This window comes from Chroicocephalus ridibundus, chromosome 6 (assembly GCF_963924245.1).
Source record: "Chroicocephalus ridibundus chromosome 6, bChrRid1.1, whole genome shotgun sequence".
In the NCBI taxonomy this organism is placed as follows: Eukaryota; Metazoa; Chordata; class Aves; order Charadriiformes; family Laridae; genus Chroicocephalus; species Chroicocephalus ridibundus.
Genome location: NC_086289.1, coordinates 14,865,035 through 14,891,087, shown reverse-complemented (window position 1 = coordinate 14,891,087; position 26,053 = coordinate 14,865,035). Strand labels below are relative to the sequence as shown.

The window sequence follows — 26,053 nt, the reverse complement described above, 5'->3', positions numbered from 1 at the left end:
CAGGACGCTCAATAAGAACGGTCTGGTGACCAGTTGTATTTTCGACAGAGAAAAAGGTCATTAGCGTGCAAGAAGCAGTGCTGGTAGGGGGAAAAATGGGAGAAGGTTGGCATGAGGCTTTGGTGAGCATTCTCCGGGGGCAAGGAGAGACATTCTCCACCAGAGCCGCAGCGGGGGGACGCGGCCGCAGCCGAGGAGGACACGAGCCCCGACACCCAGCGCTCATGGCTGGAGGAAGGGCTTGGACCCAGGTTCCCTGATGTGCCCTTGGAGAATTCCACTTCTCCATCACCTCCGGAGAACACAAAGGGGCAGGAGAGGCGCCTCTCGTCTATCGCAAAGGTAGAACCAGGTTCAGTGACATGGAAGTGAAGCAGGACAACCTCCCCGCGGGAGGGGAATTAACCCCCACGACAAACTTCTCAAGGCCGGGGGTGGATCTGTCTGCCACGCCGAGCCTTTAAATCAAGGCCGGGTGTCTTCCTACCAGAGGTGCTCTAATTCAACCGCGAGCCTCCGCGGCGGCGGCAGGGTGGCGTTTAATGGGCTGTGTTATGCGGGAGGTCAGGAGAGAGGAACATCACGGTCCCTTCTGGCTTTAAAGATCTATGAATCGATGCGACGTGTGGCAGAGCTCCACCCATACCAATGAGCCCGTTTGCTTCTCCCGAATCGCACTTAAAGGAGGGCGAAGCAGACAGAGTTGGAAGGACAAAGCCTTGCGTACGCGATTACCATAAACCGTAGCTGAAGGGAGAGGGGCAGGGGTTTCGCTGAACGGTGGCAGGTGTTTTTGGCTGGCCCCAGCTAGTTTTACAGGTGGTATTTATCCAGGCACTGCCCAGGGACAAGAGCCCTGCGGAAGGTACAGCAGATGTAAATGCATTCGGATAACGAGCAGCAAGTGAACAGAACCTCAAATCCTTTTACATTTTCACCAGGTCCATGCACAGAGAGATGTTTACAATACAAAGAGCATTTACAGCCATCGCTGCAGGGTGATTTATTTCAGTCACGGTCATTTTAACCCTCCACCTCCATCCTCCCGGCACAGCTCGCTCTACCACGGTCTTCCTCTCTCACTACCTGGCGCAGGTAAACCAAATTAATCGACTGGATTACAGGTGAAGCTCCGGCTGGTACAGATGCATGCAACCAATTCGTGTAGCTACACGCAAACCTAAGGAATGAGCCAGCAAAGACTTCCGGATCCTGAGTTCAGTAAGGCAATTTCTCCTTCCAAACTGGAGCGATAGGAAAATTACTGTATGTTTATTCTACACACATTTCCAAGTTTAACCAAAGTGAGCCTATAAAAACCAAATTACCCTCCCGGATGCTTTTTGGCTGCAGAAGGCTAACTGCGGCACAGCTGGGGACTCACAGGGCAAGTTTGCCGCTGGTAAAGTGTAGGGAGCAGGGAAGCAGCACATCAACTCCCTCGCAAGTGAGAAGGATCGAGGGCCGAGCCCCCTGGGGGACTTCGCTCTGCCCTGCCTGGGCCAGAGGAGGGGCACCCCAGCATTTCACCCTGCACCTGGAGCGCAGCGCGGGTAAATCCAAAGCTTGGGAGGATCTGCCACAAAGCTCTGCCACTGCGCCAGCACAACACGTGCCTTCAAGGAAAGGCTGCAATTCCTTACAGCGCTTGCATCACGCAAATGCATTAATCGCAAGGAAAGGGCGACGCCGGGATGCATTTCTGCTCCTTGGGCTGACCCAGGAACATGTGGTGCTCAGATTCCCGGGGCTCCTGATACACCAATGCAGCTGAGGAGTCACTGAACGAGCTATGTTCAAATGAACATCTCTCCTCATCTTATGACTCCTTACTCAATCCATGCAAAGCCGGAGCCGTGTCACTTAGTGTCATTAGCGATTGCTTAACAGCTCACTTGAGCCTGCTCTTCTCCCCCTCCCAGTCGTCCGGTTTTTTAAAGCAAGGCAGTGCTACTCCGGCACGCATGTCCTGCCTCAGTGCCGGAGACAGATGCACTCAAAGGGTGCTGACTCACGGACGCAGGCAGATTAAACTTGGATTACTAAAGCAGTTGCTGTCCCAGCTGTCCCTCTGCGCCCAGCCACAGCAAAGACAGCTGAACTACAGGCAGAGCAACCCCTGAACCGCTACTGTACGTCCTGATGTATGGGGGGGACCCGGAATCAGCCCCAGATGATTTTAATCTGCCAGGCTGTAACACGTAGGCGGACAGGGGCTGCTTCACGTACGGTGCAGATGTTTCTGGAGACATCCAGGGGAAGGGAGGAGCAAAGTGCTGGGAGCTCCAGGGGTGTCAGCCGTCTGCCTGGGTCCATGAGTCAACTCGCTGACGCGTGGTAAAGCCACATGCTTTAGTACACGCAGCTTTCCCCATACTGCCCGCCGGTCCCTCTCCAAGAGGTGGAAGGGGTAGTGCAGTCCCTAGTCGTTCCCTGGCCTTTCGCAGGCAGGCAGCAAACAAAGCTGGCAAGCAGGGCAGTGGGATTATTTTACCATCTGTGCATTAGAAACTGGCCCAGGAGTCACCAAGCTCGCTTCACGGAGGGCATGGCTGCTTTGGCGTGCTAATGACTCCTGCTCACTGTCAGCTGGGGCTAGATTTGAATCGGGGATGAGGAGGTGGAAAACACATTCTCTTTCCTATTTCAGCAACTGCATCCTTTTAGAGGAAAGCCAGTTCAGGGAAGAATGAATCCTCCTTTTAAAGGGCGCTTCCCATCTGCCGTTCACCAGGCTCCTCACCCTCCACCACGGCAATTCGCAGCCGGCACCGGGCTGGTGGGAGCTCAGATCCTGGGCAGGCAGCCCCCCCACGGGGCAGTCCCCCATGTGCTCCGAAGGGCTGAGCAAGGCCTGACGAGGAAGGGAGGGGTAGGAGAATATATTTTGCACATTTCAAAAAGGAAACCTGGGACCTGGTATCTCATTCTAGAAAGTAATCATGGACTTAATTGCATTTTGCTGCAGAGTTGCCTTAACATCAAGGGAAAATCAACAGGGATTGTTCAACATCAAGACTAATCTCACATATGGAACTTACTGAACGTAGGAACCATGTTTTTGCTGGCTCAAGGTGAAATGCTGGGCTAAATTCTCCTTCAGCTGCGAGAAAAGCCCTAGGCACGCTCATCCTGCATTATTCCAACTGTAAAGAGCTTCAATTATACACATATAACCCCTCTCTCCCTTCTACGGCGGTGTCGCAATGCAACAGTGCCTCGTTATGATCAAACTCCTCTTTTATGGCTATAGGAATATGTGGAAGTCTTCTACCCTCATTACACAAATGACTCCTTAGCAGCTTTATTTTAAGAAACTACCCACAATTGGTAACACAACCGCATTTTATCTGTCACTGAGGGGAAGCTGTGACTGACACCTGAGCGTGTCCTCAGCAACCGCAAACCCGCACGTATAGGGCAGGTCCTATGCATCTAAGCAACTACAGTAACTCACCACTCCCTCTGCTCCACGCTGAATCACAGTCTTGCTTCTGCTTACAAACTTGTTTGCTAATCAGACATTTAATACTATTTATGCATAGGGAGGAAATATATAATTCCTTTATTGGGATAAAAAACGATACTAAAGAGCAGGTCAAGTTCCAAATCCAGCAGTAGGTTTTAGGTTTTAACTGATGTTGTTCCCTTTTTTTCTCTCTTTTTTTTTTTTTTCTTTTTAACAGCTGTAGCTGTGCACAGATGGAAAAACATTTGGTCAGAAAGCAGCAAATTAGTGTTTTCAGGCTAGAATTCTGCTCCCACCGCTCCTCCATTTCCATGCAGCTCAGAACGCTTTATTTCTTCTTAGCATTGACATTTTTGCACACCCAATTCATGCCGTCCTTCAGACAGAGAAAGGTAATGTTAGTCAAGCGAAGGGAAAAGGAATCCCCCAATCCCACCCGACCGCCATTCTGCGAGCACCGTGTTCTGCCTCCTCATCTACCCCCCGCCTGCCCTCTGCGTCCAAAAACGCCGCGGGTAAAAAAACAAGCGCTCCATTGCTCAGTAGATGTTGTCACACAGAGGTTATTAAATCTTTCATCTGGCCATAAAAAGTATCATCGTCTCATCATGTCGCTATGCGTAGGTCCTTCGAGGAAGGATCACTTTGCAGTCAAGGTACGTCAGTGGCAGATGAAGGCTCAGTTCCAGGTTCAGCTACAGATGATTTGTGTAACCTCAGGCAAGTCATCTTATCTTTGAGACTGTGGATTTTAGGGGGCTGTTTGTTATACCGTCAGCTCCCTATTAAGAATACGGCTCTAATTTTCTGCTCAGCTGCAAGCCTTGAAATCCAGATCCATGAAAGCCTCTGCAATAACTGCATCTGGACTCTTCCCTGTTCCTCAGGGTCCCCACAGAAAATGGGTTCTGAACCCCATTGTGAACCTCACAGGGGTTCGCTGAGAAGCAATGTGGTCATGTTTTAAGAGGCTGATATACTCTTTGGAGTATCTCCGTAAAAACATGTGCGTGGCTTTTCTGACCACTGTGAGCAGGACAGTAGCATTTCTGCTGTGAATACTCAATTTGTGAGTTTATTGCTGAGATCCCAGAATGGGATACGCTACTGAAGGGCAAAGCAACACTTTATCTGCTCCTGTCACTTATCTGTTAGGACACGTGCACAATGGAGCACTAGATGGATAGTCTCCTCGTATTTGTGTCCCATCAAATCCATTACCTCTACCCTGCCTACGAGGCATCTCTGCCGACAGGGAGGCTTGGGGCAGAAAGAAGGCAGGTAGGGTTTTGCGGATGAGAGGGGAACAACAGCACATCTTTCTGTCTGGAAATTAGGCAAACATCACCTTAGAGTTCTGGGGAGGTGGATTTCACTGGTCATTTTTGCATCATTACAACAATAGTTAGACCCTAAAAAAGGTCAGAGCCTTTGGGCCAGCATTGCTGCCAGCCCCACGGCAGCAGTGTTGCTGGCTTCCTACGCCCTTGTCCCCAGACCACCAAAAGGCTGCCAAGGACCTCAGCTGCCCCAAGGACAGATGGCCAAAGGCACAGCACAGCCAGGCCCTTGCGGTGAGCCAAGACCCATCGCCATGCATCCATGTTGCCCCTCAGCCACGAAGGTGGTGGCCACGTCGGAGGGGAGCTAAAGAGTTAAGAGAGAAGGGAGGAGAGTCCTCAGGGCTTAATCAGAAGCGGAGAGGTTCTCACTTGAAAATACCAATTCACCTTGATAGCTGCGCTATGTGACACTTCTTATCTGAAGGGGAGCAGCAACTTCTGAAATCAGCCCTTGTTGCTGCGTTAAATAAAGAATAAGCGAGCCCAGCTTGTGCTGGGGTGCACGTGAGGCCCTACACTAATAACACTTCTAACTCTAACCTTGGGGAGGGTTGATGTCTCCAGTTTCATTTATTTATCTCCACAGCAGAGATCAGTGTAAAACAAATTGTCTGAAATCCTCAGAGCAAATGGGAAAAGACGAGAGGTAGATTCATTTTAAGGCCCAGTAGCTTTGTGTCTTCCCCTTTCAATAACACTGATAACCTAGGTGTAAAACATGTAATGCCTTAAGCAATCAATAGCGTGGTTTAAAGCTTATCACTTTAGAGAGAGAGGGAGCGAGCGATTCCCAGCATGAGGAATGCCAGGGCTTAACAATGGGGCTAGGAGGAGAGGTGTCAAGCCTTTGGCTTGATTGTGTGCTTTAGAAATCTGCATGATTGCCTGCAAAGAGTAAAAATAAATAAATAACTAAAAATGCTCCCACAATGATTTCAGCTTCCCCTGCCTCGGAAGCAATAATCACATTTGCACACATCATAGCATACAAGGCAAGCAGAGCTCCTCATTCATTTTGAATGTAGGTTTATTTGCTGAACCAGAACAGCTGAGACAGCTTAAAGTAATAAATATCAGCTGACACCCTCTGCTATTCAGCACAGTAATCCCAGAAACAATACATCACTGCAAAACAACAAACATGCATCCTATCTTCTACCTAATCTGACCACAACCTGAATTCACAGTGATTAAAACTCTGCCTGCTGCCATTTGGGAGCTCGGGAAGGGGAAAGACAGACCATTTCAGCACCAGGGCGGCGAGGGTCATAAAGCGGAGTTTATGATGGGATTTACCATGGCTGGGAGCCTGGCTGCATCAAGCATGTAACGAGGGCAAAAGAATGACATAGCAAAACGCAAGAGGAAAGGTGAACTCCAAACAGGCTTGAAATACGTAAGTAGGTCACCAAACTTTTAAAGCAGGAATAAAATTTAAAAACTCTCTTCTGGCATGAGTTAATTGACAGGAAAAATCACTTTTAATTGTAAATATCTCCCTGCCTGACAGCAATGAAGGGAAGATGAATATGCTCAGCTCTACATGTGTTGTATCAAAGAGGTACGTGTAAGACACCTTCCTCATCTTCAGCAGCAGCGCAGCTACATCCAGAGCTTCTGGTGCAACTTTCTCGGGGGCATGTGTTCTGCAGCGTCCCCAAATGTTTTGGAGAATAGCAAATGCAATGGAAAGCAAAAGGAACTAAAAGGTACGTTTGCAGTTTTTCTACCTAAGGTTTGAAGCAGGACGGAGGGTTGGTAAAATAGAGAAACCCAGGGAAGCTGCTACAAACACAAAGAGCTGCTATGGGGAAGGCGTGTGGGAAGGAGGAAACGATGCTTGAAACAGTCAAGTCCACAAGGAGTCAACTGTTGTCATCCTTTGTCCCTACACACTCCGTCCCTATATCTGCATGCTTAAAAGACGGCTCTGTGCAGAAAATACAATCCCTACAGTAACATTTAGATCTTGATAGATGTCCTTGGGCTGCTTTGTTGAGACACAGAAACACTGGCAGGTACTCTGAGGATACAGACGGATACAATATTAGTATTCCAGCCTCAAGTCAACCCTGGGAAAACTTAGCCAGGGAAAGATTTCAGATCTTTCAGCTTTGCCTCTCTTAGCTCCTTAACAAGCAGCTAGTAAACTTTACCAAAGCAAAGAGAGAGAACTCCAGGGAAGAGGATAATGCTCCTTGCAGAGAAATGCTGCTTGGCACAACCCCGCCTTGCTGCAGTCACATCTGCTATTGTGCCAAGGGAGTTGTACTCTAATGCCCTTTGGGAAGGGACTGGTAGAGCCTTCCCCGGGAGAAATAAAAAGTCCTGCTTGAGATTAGCCCACTGCTTGCTTATTCTCTGCATTATCAGCTTTGCAGCTATTGGGAGTGAAGTAATCTGACTTCAAACACAGTGAACAAGTCCTTTCCACCCCATAAAAAAGCCTCCCGATTTCTGCTCCCCTGCAAGACAGGGATCAGGCAAGGCCACAAACTTGTGACCCCTAACGTGACCTTAAGGACAGCAAAGCTTAATCCTTTCATGTAATCCTCTGTCTGCCATAACAAATTGGGTCAGGCAAGTGCAAAATTCTCCATCTCTAGCATTTTTGGTATGCGTTATTTTAACTGTCACTTTCTTCTCCCTCTGCACAGCTAGGACTGTGCCTTCATTATCTGTCATTTCTTTGTACCTCCAGTCATCATACAGGCTGGCTTTTACAGGCTCCCGCAAGTACATTATCCATTGTTTTTCGCCTGGGTGCAAGCTTTTCTTTTGTCCTCTGAGACCTTGCATCCCTGATGCAGCACTGTAGACTCCCTCCTTACCCTGCTTAAAAATCACAAGACTTTGCCCTGTAATCTGGAAACATGGCTGCTTTTCCCCAACAAGCACCGGCTCTGCCTGCCCCAGGAGAGCTGCAGTCATCACAAATTGGTTTAAACCACATTTACAAGTAGCCCTGGAACCTTGTTAAGATGTGGAAGATCCCCATCTAGCCTGCCCTGGCTAAGACATCTTTAAGACAAAACCAAGCTCTGAGGACACAACATTGCTGGGGGGTCCTGTTCTGAATCTTGCCCTTATGAAAGTGCTGAATCGCAGCATCAGCGTAACTTAGGTCTCGGGCTTCGTTCTCAACTGGGTTGAAACAGCCAGGGAGGAGAAGGCGGCTCAGCCCTTCCCACAGTCCTTTGGGCCAGACCAGTGCTGGCATAAATTAGAGAAGTTTAGTGGCTACTCTCAGTTCCACTGGCTTTTAATGGTCTCCAGAGGGCCATTATGCTTGGGAGACTCTGGACACAATGCGCTGTAGCATCGTTCTGGAGGATGATTCCTCAGGGCAGGCTGAGCTCCTGCTGCCTTGATCGGAGACTCTTGCTTCAGACAAGAAACAAGCTGCAGAGCACGGACCAGTCCAAAGCCTTGAGTCATGTTTCATACGCACCCTGGCCCCAAAATAACACCTCCAGCAAGAAGGCAGGCTGCAAAGCAGAGGAGTCCTGCCTGCTTTCACCGCACCCCAGCCAGCCAGGGTAGAATGTACACAGCTTTTGCACGCCAAGGACTACAGTTGGAGATCTGGTCACAAAACACAACCCCAGGAGAGTCTATGTGGCACCAGAGAGCCTTTGTGAGGCAACAGTTCCCTTATGTTTCTCTGCTGACATGGGCAACCACCTCCCTCGCTTGCTGTATCCTGCGCAAGCGTCTCGGTGTAAACTGGTGCAGAACCCTGCTCCAGGGGCAGAGCCCAAACGGCTGCGGTGGGGAGAAAAGGCTTTCCTGCTTTCCTAACTAGGGCTGAAGGATAAAATCAGAACCAAGCAGACGTTTTGCTTGAAAAAGCCTCTAAGCATGAGGGATGCCACTTCTCCCTCAATGGCACCATGAAGTCTGATTAACAAGACAAGTGCTGCCCATGGTTACAGTCGGCAGTCAGGAGGTAATGAAGTCTTCAGCTGGCATAACAGGGGCTACCAGCTGCCTTCCAGAGAACGCTACGTGGGGTTTCCAGTTAACCCAGTCACCTCTCTTCTGAGCCTGCCCAGGACATTGCTGGGCCCCTTTTCCTGAGTCCCCCATGGTTAATTTTAAAAGAGAAGATGACAATATGGATTCCCTCCTTAATTAACAGTTTTATTAAATAACCCATTTCAAATAATAGTTAAATTCTCTAAATTTATATCATTCTATTAACCATAATCTAATCTCATTAACCTTGAAATCCCCAGTCTTAACTACCCAATTCTATACACCATGGTGCTAGCAGCTAAACTAATTAAATGACCTTCAAACTATTTCTCCTTCATGTATTGGCATTATTTATCTTTGCTCATTGCTCTTCCTTCAAGCTATCACAAAAATCTTCCCCTATGAACTCTCTTCCCGCATGTGCTCAGTACTAGATATGCCACCACTCTTCCTTGCAAAATCCGTCAGCAACATCTCCAATTTTACTCTAGCTAATGTATTCCATCAGCAGTGACCGTTAGCGTGCTCGCTCCTTGGCTTTCATTCTGAATACCTGATGCTTCCACGTCTTCATTTATTTTGCTGTCACTCATTGTCATTTCTCAAAGAAGTCCTTAAAGCAGTGACCTGAGATTTAGCTAGACACAGAGAGCTCCCTTTCGGAGCCGCGGGTAGAGATACCGTGTACTACGATCCTCAAAACTATCTTTCTTGATATCACTCTTTAAACAAGTTCTTCTTTGATTCTCCTAAATTTTAAGCATGTTAACCTCTCCTTAGACTCCCAGGACTGAAGATGCTGCTTCTTCCTGGGCTGATCCAGCTGCAGCTAAAACCCTTGTTTGAAAGCCATCTCCCAAACCACTTCTGTTCCAATGAATTTCCAAGGAAAGGGAGAGCTTGGCATTCTTCCTGACTGATTTGATAGGGTTGAACTTATGGCAGAAGAGAAATGTAAGTGCTCTTTTTCTATAAGCTGTAGAGAGTTTGCAACTTCCCTGACCTTCCTGCAATAATCATTTATGGAATAAGCTGCAGTATTTAGGGCAATAAGACTGCGGTCAACAAAGCGGGATGTTATCTGGCCTGCATCTAAATTAATTTGTCTAGATAAGCATGATGAACAAAATATATAGGCCTGCAAATATTTTTATTTAGCTCTTGTCTTCCATTCCAGATCCTGCCTGACGAACCTGATCTCCTTCTATGACAAGATGGCCCGATTATTGGATAAGGGAAAGGCTGTGGACATTGTTTACCTAGACTTTTGAAAAGCATTTGACACTGTCCCCCATGGAATTCTCACGGAAAAACTGGCGGCTCATGGCCTGGATGAGCATACGATCTGCTGGATCAAGCACTGGCTGGATGGGTGGTCCCAAAGAGTGGTGGTCAATGGAGTTAAATCCAGCTGGCTGCCGGTCACAAGTGGTGTCCCTCAGGGATCAGTGTTGGGACCATTTCTGTTTAACATCTTTATTGATGACCTTGATAAGGACATAGAGTGTATCATCAGCAAGTTTGCAGATGACACGAAGCTAAGCGGGAGTGTTGATCTACATGAGGATAGGGAGGCTCTACAGAGAGACTTGGACAGATTGGACTGATGGGACAATGCTAACGGTATGAGCTTCAACAAGGCCAAGTGCCGGGTCCTGCACTTGGGCCACAACAAACCCATGCATCGCTACAGGCTTGGGGAAGTGTGGCTGGAGAGCTGCCTGGCAGAAAAGGACCTGGGGGTTCTAACTGACAAGCGGCTGAACATGAGCCAGCAGTGAGCCCAGGTGGCCAAGAGGGCCAATGGCATCCTGGCTTGTATTAGATATAGTGTGACCAGCAGAAGGAGGGAGGTGATTGTCCCCCTGTACTCAGCACTGGTGAGGACACACCTTGAGTATTGTGTCCAGTTCTGGGCACCTCAATACGAGAGAGGTATCGAGGTGCTGGAGTGAGTGCAGAGGAGGGCAATGAAGCTGGTGAAGGGCCTGGAGAATAAATCTTATGAGGAGCGATTGAAGGAGCTGGGACTGTTTAGTTTGAGGAAAAGGAGGCTGAGGGGAGACCTCATCGCTCTCTACAACTACTTGAAAGGACATTGTAGAGAGGTTGGTGCTGGTCTCTTCTCACAGGTAATGAGTGATAGACCAAGAGGGAATGGGTTCAAGCTGCAACAGGGTAGGTTTAGGCTGGACATTAGGAAAAAATTCCTCACAGAAAGAGTGGTCAGACACTGGAACAGGCTGCCCAGGGAGGTGGTGGAGTCACCATCCCTGAATGTGTTTAAGAGTCGTTTAGATGTGGTGGTAAGGGAGAACTTTGTAGAGTGGAGATGATGGTTGGACTCGATGATCCCAAGGGTCTTTTCCAACCTAAATGATTCTATGATTCTATGATTTCCTGGAAGTGAATGCAGAAGCAGATTTCATTTCCCCAGTAGAGGGTATTGGACCATGTACTTTACTCTATTGAATGCATAGGGATGCACTGTACTTCAAGGAGAAGGCACAGTAAGAAAGCACTATCAACAAAGAAGTGCGCAGGTCACTCCAGAGAGACCACAGATCAGCTTGAGAAGAGGCATTTTTCAAAGCTCACAAACAGAGAAGTTCCGCTTTCTATCATTTAGTTCTTCCACATCCAACACGTGTCCCTGAATTACATCTGCCACTTCACTGACCCTTTGCAGCTGGAGAGCTAACTTGGACTTCTATAAACAAGAGGAGGGAAGAAGGTGACCCATACCTGGCTGCAACTCTGTGAACTGCAGCCTCACTTTCTTGATCACATTTCCTCAGACTTGAATATACACTGCCATTGTGGAACACATTTCCCTCTACCACCACCACTTGAAAACAAAAGGTTAGAGTTGAAGCCTTTCAGCTGAATTTGTACCTTAGCTAACTAAATAAAGGCCTTTTGGAGGACACCACCTACTATGCTGAGGTCTAAACATCAGGTTAAGAATTTTAAATCAGAAGAACTGCTGTACTATGTCAGACCAATGGCCCATCCAGGCCACCATCCCCTTTCTGGATGCCAAGGGAAAGAACATGTAGGAAAAAAATCTCCCTTGCTCTGTTCTTTCCTTCCTGTCCACAGCCCAAGTTGCTCCTCATGCAAAAGCTGCCTCCAGTGGTCAGTTAATTGCCCGTGGATCTCTTTTTCAGAAATTCACTTAGTATTTTTCTGAACCAACTGGTACCCTTGGACTCCACAATATCCCGTACCAATGAGATCCACAATTTAATTATGCAACTGACAAAGAAACACTTATTTTTAAGCTGTTGTCTCATTATTTCATTAGGAATGCCCTTCCTCTAGCAATATGAAAAACAACATACAGTCTATCTGACATTTTTATACCTTATTTTATAAATCCTGAAGATGTTCCCACTCTCTGTCCTACCTTCCAAGCTGCAATACCTGATCTACTTATTATCCCTGTGTACTGATGCCACTCTGTGCTACTGATCATTCTCACCAGAGGATTTTCAAATCTCTCCTAATTCTGAGCAGATATATGGACATTATTTTTTCTGATGAGGGTAGTTAAGTACTAGAAGAGGTTACCTAGAGAGGCTGTGGAATCTCCATGGCTGGAGATATTTATAACTTGACTGGACAAGGCCCTCAGCAACTGCCTCTAGACTCATAGTTATCCCTGCTTTAAACATGAGGTTGGTCTAAAGATCTCCTGAAGACCCTTCAGCCTAATTTTTTGTTGGACTCTGTGATTCTGCTACTACTAAAATCTTTTTAGATGGGGCAGAGGCAGAAATAAATGTCATGTTCAAGGTACGGTATAGGCCCACCACGCCTTTATCTTGCTACAAAAGAAATGTTTTCTGGAATGTTTCTTGTTTGCTTTCCGATCATTCTCTAGCTTTTGATTTTCCTCTCTGGCCTTTGATGAGCAGTAACCTGCTGTTCCCAACGATCTGCTTCTGAGTAATGGCAGTTAATTTTGAGTCCATCATTATATGAGTATAGTTAGGGTTGTTGTTCCTCATGTGCATTATTTTGCACTTGTCAACACTGAATTTCATTTGCCATTTTACTGCCCACTCAGTACTGCGGGCTGCTTGTGTGACTCTTCATACTCAGCTTGAGATCTGACTATCCTGAACAGCTCTGCAGTATCTGCAAATAAGGTTTTACTGAATCTGCAATGAAGATAAATGTCTTCACCATTCTGTTTCTTTAAATACCAGTGAAGGGAGTACTCCTGACTGCTCAGATTGTGAGCACTGCAAATATTTCATTAATTCAGGAAAGCCTAAGAGTGAAATAAACAAACCTAGGTCGCATTTACATTACAAAGAGCTACTATACTGCAGGAAGTGGCTACAGCACAGAAGCCCCAGACACAGCTATTACAGTTCAGCACAGGAACACAGCTCAGCGCCCTCAGTGGGTTTTTGCTGCCCCACATGCTGCCATTAGAAGTGGTCTTTGCCCTGTGTGCAACTCTTGTGTTTCTTTGGATCAGAAAAAATTGATCGGTTTCTCTCTGGTGCCTGGGTTGAGTAAAATGCCAAACAAGATTAGTAGCAAAGCTAAATCAGATTTCTAAAGTGCACACTTGTAACAGTCAAAGGGGTTAATAGTAAAAGACGATTTGTTTTGTGAAAATTATTAACTTGACAGCAGTCTCTTTAAAATAAATCATTGTCTTCATGTGGCCCAGCCAAGGGGTCCTGGGTGGAGAAGCAATCGCTCTCCCCTTTCCTGGGGATGGAGAGATCTCAAGAGCCCACAGCTCCCCCTTCCCTTTGCACAGGCAATGAGACACATGCCCCCCGCGTTCTGCGCTGCAAGGGCTCGGCTGTGCTGACCCCCTTTTGCGAGGAAGCCGGTCCAGCCCCACCCTGCAGATCAACAGCCAACAACCTCTTACAGATGGCCTGCTGGCACAGCAAGCCTTCTCCAGAGCCTCACCTGTACTCCCTCTCCTGAAAGAGCTGAACAGGACTGGATCTGCCACACTCTGTCCCGGATTGTGTGTAGGTTCAGTCCCTCGGCAATCTCCGAAGCAGGGGCAGCCGTCAGCAAATCCTGCTTGTTAGCGAATATGAGCACGGGGACTCCACTAAGCTTTTCTTCATCCAAAAGCTCAGCCAGCTCCTATATCATTTACAAGGGAGTGGGTTGGGGGGAAGATGGAGAGAGGGAAGGGAAGAAAACCTTCAACCACCAGTGGTTGTCTCTAATTAGAAATATATTTAGGGCAAATACGGGAAGAGTGTTCCAGTGAAACCTAGATCTTATTATAAGAGAGCAAAAATGTATACAATCATCTCTGCCCAAGGTTCAAAAGCTATTTCTTCCAATTACAGGTTACAAAAATCTTCATCTTGGTCTGAAATTAGCAGTTGCCTTAAAGGGTACAACTCTGTGTTTTACCAGTCCCTGCTCCCAGGAGACCAAAACTGATGAAACAGCAAAAAACATGTAGATCGGCAGAATGAGGAATCTGTCTTAAGTTATTGCCTGACTGGCATTTGTACCTGAGCAGCTGGTGACACCAGTCCTGATATCCTTGCTAATAATGAGTTTCAGAGGTTTGTTCCAAGTTTTATACACTGCAATTTGAGCGGGAGAGGACTTTTTTTCCCCCCCCAGAAATGAAAATCTCCCTCTCACAAGAAAGTGCTGATGCTTTTGAAGGCATTGGCTAGCTGAAGACAAGCTAGATCAGCTCTACTAGCTGGATTTGAGCTCCATATGCACAGCACACGTTGGGTGGCATCTTGAGAAATGGGTTTGTTCATTCAAAACTGGGTGACTCAAAGAGGTTCTTTTAATAGCTCAAATCTGAATCTGCAGTGGATCAACGATGGCTGAAATACTTCATGTCTAGGGTTGTGCAATGGCCTCATGTGAAACAAGCACACAGTCTCAAATCACTTCCCGACGTGAACATACGACAAACCCAGCAGAACTTGAACCTGTAGGGACTGCTGGCTTTGCAGATAGATGAGTACATGAGATTTCTGTGGGCTCCTTATTTAGCTGGAAAGGTCTCATGCTCTCAGATACAATCCTAACATCTTTCATCCTCTGGCTAGAAACTTTTGGATTAGACTGCAGTCGGGGAGATGCTAAACTGCAGCGGAAATCTGACTCCATCCCCCCAAAAGCAATGTTTGGTTTGGAAACCAGGACGAGAGAATGGAGTTATAAACAGAGTTGGCTGGGAATTTTTCAACAAAATAGGTCTTTCATCTGACACGGCTGATTTATTGAAACCAAAAGTGTTTGTGGAAATATGAGGGGTCCAGGCTGACTCAGGCAAGTGCTCTAAGCTTCTACTTCCTCTCTCTCTCCTAATGAATATTTAATTAATGATATAAAATGAAATATCTCCAAGAGGGGAAAGATTCCCCCCACCCCCAGAACAACCAGCAGTTCTGCTGTTAGGGTGTGTCCATAATACTCAAGAAGCAAAAGATCAAGCGGCTCCTTCAAATCAGGCAGAACGGAGGGCTTTAAACTAAATCTTCCTTTAAACTAAATCTGGGGGGTAAATCTGTTGCTAGCTATTTTGGGACACTGTCACTTTCTGAATTTTACAAAAGAAAATTCAAAAGTCCTATTTTTGCTCCATCCCGAAATACAAAACGTTACAAAACATCAAAACTTTGCAAAACGGAAATCTTATTTTCTGGGCAGTCCTAGTTACAAAGTTCTTAGTGGTTTTTTTTTTTTCAATTACATCCAAAAGACAATCAAGTCAATATGATTTCCATTTCAAGTTTGTAAATAAGAAAATAGGATTCCGCAGGGTCTTGGTTTGGCAGGGTTTAAAGGACTTAGAGAAGTTTTTGCTTTCAGTATTAGGCTCCATTTGCTATTATTGTATAACTTTAATGAAAACCGTTCTATTTAAACGGAATTAGGCTACCTATTTTCCTTGTTTCACATCTACCAAAATAATCTGCATTGATGTTGAAAGGCAAGTCTCTTGAAATGCAAATTTCCCTCATAAACAACAAAATCATTTTCCTAACTTTTGTGAGCAAGGGGCACTCAGAAGCACTGAGTTACTTCAAAGGAAGCTGGGCATAAGTAACTTACCTGACCCGTTTCTTCAAACCTCTTCCTATCTGCACTGTCAATGACATAGATCTGAAAAAGAAATGAGAAGTTACTCTTCCCAGAAGACACTTTTCCACAGTATCATGTTCTTAAGTGAGCTGAGCCTAATAATTATGCTTTTGGGCACAAAGATCCATGGTACTATTTATAGCAAATGTTGACAAAACTTCATGACGTTCCAAAAGGAGACGAACCACCTCTTTTAAAGCTGGGGGGTGGACAACCACGTGGGCAGGATCAGAAAGGAGCTGGGGGCAGTACTGGGGTTGCTCTCACCATCTTCCCAGCATCCGTTATCTGAAGAGAACAGGAGACTGCCTGCTGTCTTTTCAAATGACCGGCTTACAAGCTGAAGCTGAGCACAGGAGGGCAAAACCTGGGGAGCCAGACATGGTCTTTCATCCTAGCAAACAGCGTACAAGCACTGCAGTGGTGTGACTATGCCATGCTGCCCTCTAGCAGGACGCATCACCTCCTCAAAGAGCCACCAAGGCACACAATGGCACTCAGGGGACAGACTGGGGACATTGAGTTCCTCTCCATCAGAAAATCCTACTGTAACCTCCTGGAGCAGGTGGCTGGGGAGGAGGGCTGGATCCAGCCTGTGAGACCCTTATCTTCAGCTGTCAGCTTGTCCACCAGGATGATGGAGAAGACAGGGAGCAGCTGGCTCACAAAGACTGACAGCAGAGGCCTGCCACCCTCTCAGGGCTAGGCACCACGTCTCACAGTCCATAAGGAGGTCCCAACCAGACACCTGTCTCTTGGATGGAGAAGGACGGATCCCCTGGCCTGCAGAATCCCCTGCCTTGAGAGGGGGTCTCCACCCTCTCCAAGCAGCATGGCATGTGCTGATTTCTTGCTGTAAATGCAAACAAACCTTCTCAGTGAAGGCAGATGTAGGCCTGCACAGGCTAAAAGGCTCCTCAAAGGTCCCCCTAAAGATGTAATTGGCAAGTCCAGCCACCCTCCTTCCCCCTAGCAATGCTATTGAAGTTCAGAGCACACAAATATAAAGCTACATCTAAAGAAATGGGGAGCCTCAGTATAACACTTAAGCAAGGATACCTTAGTATCCCTTTTTCATTACTTGGTACAGGAAAGTTTTTGAAGGAGAAGGGTGCTGGGACAGCAGACAGGGACAGCACTGGTGACAAACACTGAGCATTTTGCTTCCAGTCCCTGCCATTCCCCATCAGCAGTGATTGAAGCTGCTAGCATGTCATCTGCACGCTCTTTGGTGGCTTACAGGGAGCAAGTGTCAGCCTGGTTTTCAGGGAATAGATGAGCACAGCACCCCGCCATCAAGATAAATGGCATCCTTGCAGGCAGTCTCAGCATAAGACTCCACGCTTCCAGGATAATTTTGACCAAATAGTAGGGGGAGGGAAGATCTCTAGCAGCAATATCCATTAAACTGTAGGCACTCCCTTAATGAGCAGTGTTAGAGTTGTTTGAAATGGGACCAAACACGCAGCAGGAGACTCTGTATGCCAGGCCTGAGGAGGTAACCCAGCAACCTCCCAGATGTCTTTGCTGATCACTTGGGGTCTGCAGTCCTCCCGGGGCCAGGCTGATGCACACTGACAAGAAGCTGGGGGACATGTGGCAGGGCTGGACGCAGCTGCGTGGGGACACGTCAGCAGTGCACGCACTTGGTGCCATGTGATGGGGAAAGGCCCGTGGGCACGGCATGACACACAGCGTCTCCCCATAATGTGATCCCAAGCATGTACACCAATACTGTATCAGTTACGCCTGTCCTCTCTGCCCCTCCCAGGCATCCGCCCCTGTGCATCCCATTTCGGGTAGGAAATACAGACCAGAAGAAAAGAAGGAGATGAAGGGCTGGCAGTTATGCTCTGGGGTGAGACTGGACTGTCATCTGTCCTTCAGGACATCTCAGGGGAAGCTCAGCAACACATGACGGCAACAGTCAAATGGTACTTCCCAACTGAAAGGCGGCACCGCCCATATTACGGTGCTTCTCTAACTGGCAAGGAAGAGCTCCAAGTCCCAACCAGCCAGGCTTTCTCCTGCACCACTCCGTTCCTTGCTAGGGAGCTATTTTGCAAGATGAGATTGGAGACAACAGCGCTCAGGGCAAGAGCCACAAAAGCACAGCACAGAGAAGGTAAAGTATGTGCAGAGTGCCTACTTCCAAACCAGAAAGCACTGTGCCAAATAGCTGCAGGTGCCTGTCTGAATATGCAATCAGCCAGATATCCACACCTTATTTGCCTGGGTTAAGCTTCCAAATATCACAGGTGTGTGATGCAAGACCAAGCTCTCATTCAAAGGCACCTGCATGGATTTGAATTTGCAATCACTTCCTGCTTTTTAATACCCTTTAGAGGGTCCTTTCTGCTTTGTGCAATATAGTTTAGGAGAAGACAGGAGCAGGGGGTCCTGGGAAATGTAGCATATCTCATCTCCACCTTCCTTCTATGGCCAGGGCCATACAAGAGGTGCTTGTGGTGCTTGGTAGCACAATTTGCCAGTTTGAACAGCCATTGAGTATACCACATTGGAGAAATGGAGCTTGAGAAAGAAGTTTCCTGTAAAGCTGGGTGCCTCCTTTGAGCAACAGGCCAAAACAAAACCTGGAGTAAGTGGGTTGGGCAGAAATTGCAAGTGGTGGGACTGGATGAAGAAATAACCTGAGGAATAATACAGAGGCACAACTTGCACCAGGTTAGTCAGAGGGTAAAATTACTGGCTAAAATGGGGGTGAGGGCTGGCAGAAGAGAGAGAAGGTCATCCGCATATACTTGATCCTAGTTTTGGTGTATACGGACATAATGAAGCACTGCACTAATATGCCCACAGCTCCCAGCCTGGGACTCGGAGTCAGCACGGAGTGCAGGCAGAGGAGCTCATGTCCATGTATGTACAAGTTATTCCCTCTGAATTCACACTGCCGCTTCCCCCAAACTGATTCTGCTTCTATCTACACATTTTCTTACTCTTACAAAAATAAAGGTTTTCCCTGTACATTGCTTTAACTGGGGTGGGAGGAGGGCAGGAAAAACAACTACTTTCATCTCCTTCAGTCTTCAAATTCACCTTTATTTCTGCACCTCCCATGCAGCACACTGGGAAGGGGGGAAGCCCACAGGCCAGTGTAGCTCATTGCCTTTGCCAGCAGTGTCTTCCAGATATTGTTCTGCCGTTGCACAGTCTCTGCAGCCTGAGCACCTGCCACAGCAGACAAAGATCCCCTAGCTGCTGCTTTGCAGAGTGTTGACTTTGATCTGCACAGCTACTGCTTCCCCATCACACACAGCTGCAGAGCGTGGACTCAATGGGCACAGTCACCTCACAGCCATGCCACGTCCCCCTTCCTGATGGCCACAGAAGCGCACGTGAAGCGTGTCCTGCTAGGTTCTCAAATCCAGATCTTTCCCCTAGGAAGATGTTACCATTACTCTTTGCAAAAGCAACCAGCTGGATTTATGCTGCGGTGGATGCCCTCAAACATCAGATTCCAAATTAAGGCTGAAAAAAAAGAGATCACTGACGGTTTATTAGCACCATTTAAATACAGCTTCCTTTGGACAATGTTTTCTAAACCTGCAGGTGCAGCCAGGCCCTTCAGGACCCTGACATGAGCCTTGGAGTAGAGAGTCCTATTCCTTGTTGCACTGATCCTTCTGTGGAAGTGCACTGAAGCTCCTGACACACTAGTGAGTATGTGTGTGTGACAGGAGGGAGGAAGGGCATCTTAGAGACAGCTTCCCACTTTCCCATGGGAGCCCTGCAGACCTTGCTTAGAATAGCCTTTTCTCTGTTCCCACAGGCAACGTTGCTTGGGGTGGGGAGAGGTCTGGAGCCCCCAGCCTGCCTTCATCCTGGCACACGTGGCTGCATGTTAGAGGTGATCTTTGAAACTAGTCAGGACATCACTTGGAGGGTCCCAGGGTAATGTGGTCTGGCACGGAAACACAAAGGTCCCACACTGTAAATATAACTGTAGTCATCTGTAGCTAATTGTAAGGTAACAGCTAGGTTGTCAAAAACATTAAAGGACAGTCTTATGATTAGAGGATCAAAAGAAAAAACAAGGGGTCTCTCTGTGTCCCTCAGCCAGAAGCTTTCCTATCTAACATAGCATTTAATTTTGCTGTGCCTCAGTTTCCCCAACTAGAAAACAAAGGCAGCATACTGGCCTACCTCTACACATGAAGCTTAAGTCACTAATGCCCATGACAGGCCTTCAGAGTCTCCAGTGAAAGGAGCTATAGATGGGTAAACGGCAAGTTAGTAACGTTCTTTTATTTGAAGGAGACTGAGATGAGAGGAAAGGAACTGGCTATAACTAGCACTATCCTGTGAAAGTAAAAACATACAACTGAATGATTTCTCCAAACATCACTGTATTTTTCTTACTGCACCCAACCAATCTTGCCATTTCACTCAGAATAACTCCTGTTACAATGGCAATGGTGTTGCTGAGGACTGGGACATTACATTACTTGTTCCTGAATTTCTGGCTGAGACCTTGGAAAGCCATTGCATGAACACAGCATTCAAGTGCAGCCAATACTCACAAGGATATCAGTGTTTTCAAAATAGTTCCTCCAGTACGGCCTGATCTTCCTCTGGCCACCTATGTCCCATACATTCAGCTTGAAGCCTTGAGACTGTACACTTTTGATGTTGAAGCCCTGGAAAAAGCAGAAACAAAACCATATAGAGCATAAACCTGAATGGCTGGAGCACATTCATAGGCAGACACTAACACCTTATATATCCCATGCCTGCAACGTGCAGCAAGATGGGCTGGGCAGCCAGAAAGATGGATCAGCTGTGGGAGAGGCGCTGGCGAAAGTGAATACAGCCACCAAACCATCAGTTTGCCAGTGCTCTTGGATCAAGGGGTTGACACTGTTATGGCTACGGAGACACATGATGCAGTTAGTACCCTGGGAGGGCTCAGCAGGGTGGGTGCAGGAAGAGGTGGGAGAGCTGCAGATAAGGAGAAAACAAGGGCGCTGTGAGAAGCAGGACTGAGCCTGTGAAAGCTGAGTAGAGTCCCAGCTAACATGAAGCCAGAGGTCTCAGCTCAATTCGACACGACACAGCTAATGCTGGGCTTAAAAGAGCAACAGCTGCATGTCTGAAGGGTCCATTTCATCAATTAGAGCACCAATTGAAAGGGCATTCAAGTAGAAAAACAGGATGTGGCGTGGGCTGGCAATGTGCTGCCACACAACCCAGGGGACTGGGGCTTGGAATTGGGGTGTCGAGGCTGGGAGCTTTGGGAGGCAGCTACGGGGTGGGGGGAAGCATCTCCCATAGCTCTCTAGCAACCTCCTCTGGTCAACACAGGAGCAATGCTGCAGTGCTTCTGATGGGAGACATCCCTCTCCCCAACCCTGAGGCTCAAAGAAAGGGGACCACAGTCGTCTGAGAGGGAGTGCTGGAATACGCAGGACCCTTGCAGTTGGCTGGGTGAAAGATGCAAGGAGATAAGGGCTTGCCCAGTGCTGCAGCATCCCCCTGTACACGTCCCCTGTTTGGCAAGGACAACAGGAACAGAGTCACATCCATGCAACCCCAGCATGACCCAAAAGCCTTCCGCAGAACTTCTTGTCACTCATCCACTTTTGCACGACCTGACAGATCTGGCCTCTTGCTCTCTGGCTCCTTCAGGAAGCCTCCTCTTATGCAGAAAACACACAAACTTAATGATGCACCAGGCTCCATTTGCTCTCCCTTTTACTGAAATACTCTGCTGAATCATTAGTGCTTTGTATAAGGCAGGTGGGACCACAAGAACTGCCTTGGGCAGGGAAAGGCCTTCCTCACCTGTGTTGGCGTGATGTGGCTGATGTCCTCAGATGCCAACTGTTTCAGGAGTGTGGTCTTCCCTGCATTATCCAGTCCCAAGAGGAGGATTCTCACCTCCTGGTCTGGGGCACTTTTCAGTTTACGGAGGATTGACAGTAAACCCTAAATCCGCAAGAAAGATCATAGCTGTTAATCCCCCCCCCGACTCTCTCCCCCCACCATGCCATGCCCTCTTCCCTTGAAATCAGTTCTGTATGGCGGTGGATCCCAGGACACCTTGAACCCCTTCCTGCAGTCCCTATTCCCATTACCTCTTCTACTCCTCAGCCCTATTTTCCTTCATCTCGGAGAGTACCGATGGTCTCATACAGCACAAATGTCACTCAGTGGGGTGCACCACTGGCTGCAATGCTCTTGTCACACAGCTGTCTGGCATTCTCTGTGCCAGGAAGACAGTGCCTACGCATATGTGTAGGAGCTGCAAACCAAGTTCTTGCGAGCTCTTCATTATCTTCATCAGAGGGAAAACCCCATTAATTTAATCTCCTTCCTAGTTAACTGCAGGTTACTATGTACCTGACATCAGTTCTTTTCATAGTAACTCCCTGATCATCTCAAACCCCGTTTATCTGTCTAAAACATGCTGGACCCATGGGGCACGTGCAGTTCTGATTCTCAGGATGTAGCACTTAACAACTGTCTCAGATCACCACACATCCTCGCTAAGAAAAGCACAGTGGATTTCAGTCATTAGCCAGGCTCAGCTCTCTGAGCTGACAGTATCACTCAGGATTAGGAAACAGAATATGCAGGTCATCTCATTTACAACCACGCACGTTACAGCAGCACACCCAAGCTTTTGTCAGTGCCATCGCTCAGAGACCTGCACCTCTCTAAAATGTCTGGAAAAACATTCCGGATCCTGGCACGTAACCGAGAGATGCAAATCGCCCCACTTCACCTGCCTCTCACTGCCCAGCCGTCCCCACAGGACAGGGGCAGTAGCAGCCGAGGGCAGAGGAGTGGGCTGCAAGTCCAGGACTGTCTGGGTATCCTTGGCCACGCTGACATGCTGCTCTGCACCCCCTGCTTGGCAGGGACCACTCCTCAGAGCCTGAGCAGCACACACCACACTGAGACCCAGCCTGGGGACACAGATGCTCTTGCAACTAATTTGCCTGAACAAATCTGGGGCAGGAATACACCTACAGCCCTTTCTGGAGCCCTCAGGAATCCTGCCCGGTCTCTCACAAACAATTCCCATGTTGAAGACTCAGAGCCACGAGCAAAGTTCAAATACCAGCACAAACCTGGGCCCATGGGGCCCCGTCTCTCAAGCTTTTTTGTTCTCCCATTTGCAAAATGGAGACAAAGCTTCTCGTCAACCTGCAAGGGTGAATCAGTTAAATGTCATGAAGTGCTTTGTTGCTATGAGGAACTACACCCTCTAAATATTCCTGCTGGGAGCCAAGGACTATTTGAGCCGTGAAGGTTGCTCCCAATCCCCTCCAGATCACGGCAATCAGAAACCTGTCCTCAAGATAAAGAGCTGCAGGATGTGGTACAACTGTCACCGCTGCAACGCGTCCCCCCGGCTGTAGCAGTGCCCTTCTGCTGACTCCTGGAGAACCCCACCTCAGCCATTTGGAAACCAGGGCTTTTGACTGCTCATCACACCACTCCAAGGTGGGGAGTGTTTTGGAAAGGTCGCGATACCAAAGTTTTCAATAACGCAGGATGAAAACACACTGAGATTTGAATGCACGCACGTGAGATTCCATCCACCCCTCTAAGCATTTTCGATTTGCAAGTAATTTATCAATTTTCTATTTAATTACCACACACAGCTCAAAATACATGCACAACGCGTAAGAAACAGGCAGAAGAGAAGGAACTTAGTAAAACTGGGTTTGAAGATTATCTGTAGAAAGTTGCAGGATTGTCACTGTTGCTGTGCTTTTAAAAACCACTGTGGAAAGCCGAGGTTCACAAATTCAGAGCTCGCGCAAGGAACGGCAAAACTGCAGTCTTACAGCCCAATATGCTGGCTTAGGGTATCACCTATTTCATAAACAGGCTGGTAAAAAAAATGGGAATCCAGGCCCTACTGAAGAGCTGTTAATCAGGAATGGGGTCTGCTTGGTAGCGGGTGCCATGCCTGCACGGTGCAGGCACAGTAAATCCCCCAACTGCTTTTAGTGGAAGCGTGCAGGCCTGTAACGTCACGTGCTGAGCCCTAGGGGCCAGATGCTCACAGCTGGGTCTCGCCTGTGGGCCCGTAGCTAATGAATTTGAAGGGCTGTGTTCAGTGCAGCTGGTCGCTGCAAAGCCTCCCAACCCAACAGCTCATCCCCCCCGGCCACAGCGCCCAGCCCCTGTTCTGCTCCGATGACGGTCCGTACTTCCACACGTCTGAGGGAAGAAAAAAGGAACAGCCACAGAAATACCTCTCATGCTTACTTGTTTACATGTACGTCCTAAGTGCCCTTGACATCATTAAAAAACACAAGTTTTAACTGCATGAATAGCAACACACATTTTCTTTTCACCTGCAGTCAAATTTACAGTTGTGTTTGTTGGCTTGTAAATCCACGGATTTCAGCTCAGTGTGGACAGACCCCACAGGAGCAGGAACTCTAAAATTCACACATTCTCCCTCCTTTCCAGGGAAAAACTGAATTTCCCATTCTTATGGGCCTGACCCAAAGCCAACACACACCAGCCAAAGTACTACTGACGACTTCAGAGAGCTCTGAATCAGGCCCTATTATTTTAGTTTATTGCTCAGAGTTAAAAAAAGAAGCTGTTGAAATGCTAATCCTATTCACAGCACCACTTGCTAAGAGCAGAGCAGTGTATCCCAGAGCAGATCAGGATTAGGAGCCCTTTATATTTCAGAATTCAACTCCAAAATACTGAGCGCAAAGAAATGTATTACAAAGTATTGCTTATCTACCACGGAGCAATTCCCAGGGGTCGGGAAGAGGAACAGTTGTAAATGTTAATAGAGCTTCTCCCATTGTAGACAGATGCTATTTCTGGGCTAGTATGACAGCCTACGAGAAAACGATCAGCATCGTTCCATATTCTACTCAAGTGACACTGCTGCATGGCTGATCACAGGATTATCTGGGGTAGCCAATAGAAGAGAGGATATATATAGAAATAAAAGTATTCTCTAAGGTATAAAGTAAGCTGATTTAAAAGGCTGGAAGACAAGCAAGCCAACATAGAGAAGTGGACTTTATTTCAGTAGCTGCCAGCATAGGTTACATGGCCTGTACCTACAACTTAAATCAAGAGCCAAATAATAGTATTGGCTACTATGATTGTTACTATTTTGTAAATATTATTTAAAACTTGCACCCAGCATTCTCCCTCCAGTTAGTGAAGATTTAAGATTAAGGAAAGTCATGCACAGATGGGTTTCTAACATTTTTAGTTTTTTTAGTTGGTCTTATGAGCACACTGGCTAGGAAGACAAAAAAGCATTTCCTGACAGCTTAGTAGACTGGAAAAAATAACTCGGCCTAGTTGCCTGTTGCATGCCGCCACTATGTGGGACAAGCAGCCCTTACTGCACTCACACTGATGGATGAGCACTCCTCTGATCACAAAACCAATACTGAGACTAACTTGGGCTAACGAGAGTCAGAAAGCAAGCCCTTGTTATTGATGGGAAATGTCAGGTAGAAAGCCATGAAATGGGAAAATTTGGTGCAAAGAGGATGCTCAGAAGCAACAGGAGAGGAGCAGGCCTTTGAAGCGGGGCAGCAAACAAATGTCTCGAGGCTGGGACTTAACTCACAGCGAGGAGGGAGGATGCCTGGGATGCCCGCATGGCAGCCAGGCTAGTGGCACCCACTCACTGGGGTGTCCAGGGTGAGGAGCAGGATAAGTTCTGAGCAGGACGGTGGAGATGTCAGCTGGCTGAGGAGCTGCAGAGACAACTCAGAGGAGTATAAGGGCAGCGTGTCATTTGCACAAAACTAAGCAGACTGCGGCATCTGTAACAGAGAAGGGAACTGCAGATGCTGTTCAGATAATGAACAGCACAGTGTGGCAGCGTGTGCAGCCTTTGCGAAGGGCAGCCGTACACAGCAACTCAAGGCTGGGCACTGTCAGCCAGCAACTGCTTCTTGGTCACCTCTGGGTTAAGCAAACTATGTTTTATATCAGATTGTCTTGTTTAAAAACATCTTTGTCCTTGATGGAGAGGGTTTTCTTTACAAGCACCATGAGGAGACAGACTGATGGGGTCAGCAATGAGGAGACTGCATTTTCCAGACAGTGAGTGGGGACATACAAAAAGGAAAAAAAGACTCCTGACAATTACTATGAAATCAGAGTGGGGCATTAAATTCAGAGA

General features: G+C 47.5%; 1 protein-coding gene across 2 annotated transcripts in view; it reads right to left on the bottom strand.

Moving 5' to 3' along the window:
- Window positions 1–26,053, bottom strand: part of ARL3 (ADP ribosylation factor like GTPase 3) — a 32,342-nt gene that overhangs the window by 900 nt on the left and 5,389 nt on the right. The window contains exons 2-6 of one of the 2 annotated variants that reach the window (XM_063337581.1): window positions 21,703–21,846; window positions 20,442–20,558; window positions 15,871–15,921; window positions 13,732–13,917; window positions 3,550–3,845 (exon numbers count right to left, since the gene is read on the bottom strand). In XM_063337581.1, coding sequence (XP_063193651.1) covers window positions 3,798–3,845; window positions 13,732–13,917; window positions 15,871–15,921; window positions 20,442–20,558; window positions 21,703–21,846 — 546 coding nt within the window. In that variant the 3' untranslated portion in view covers window positions 3,550–3,797. Of the gene's footprint in view, window positions 1–3,549; window positions 3,846–13,731; window positions 13,918–15,870; window positions 15,922–20,441; window positions 20,559–21,702; window positions 21,847–26,053 lie in introns of those variants that run through there. The other variant, XM_063337580.1, reaches the window with a different exon arrangement.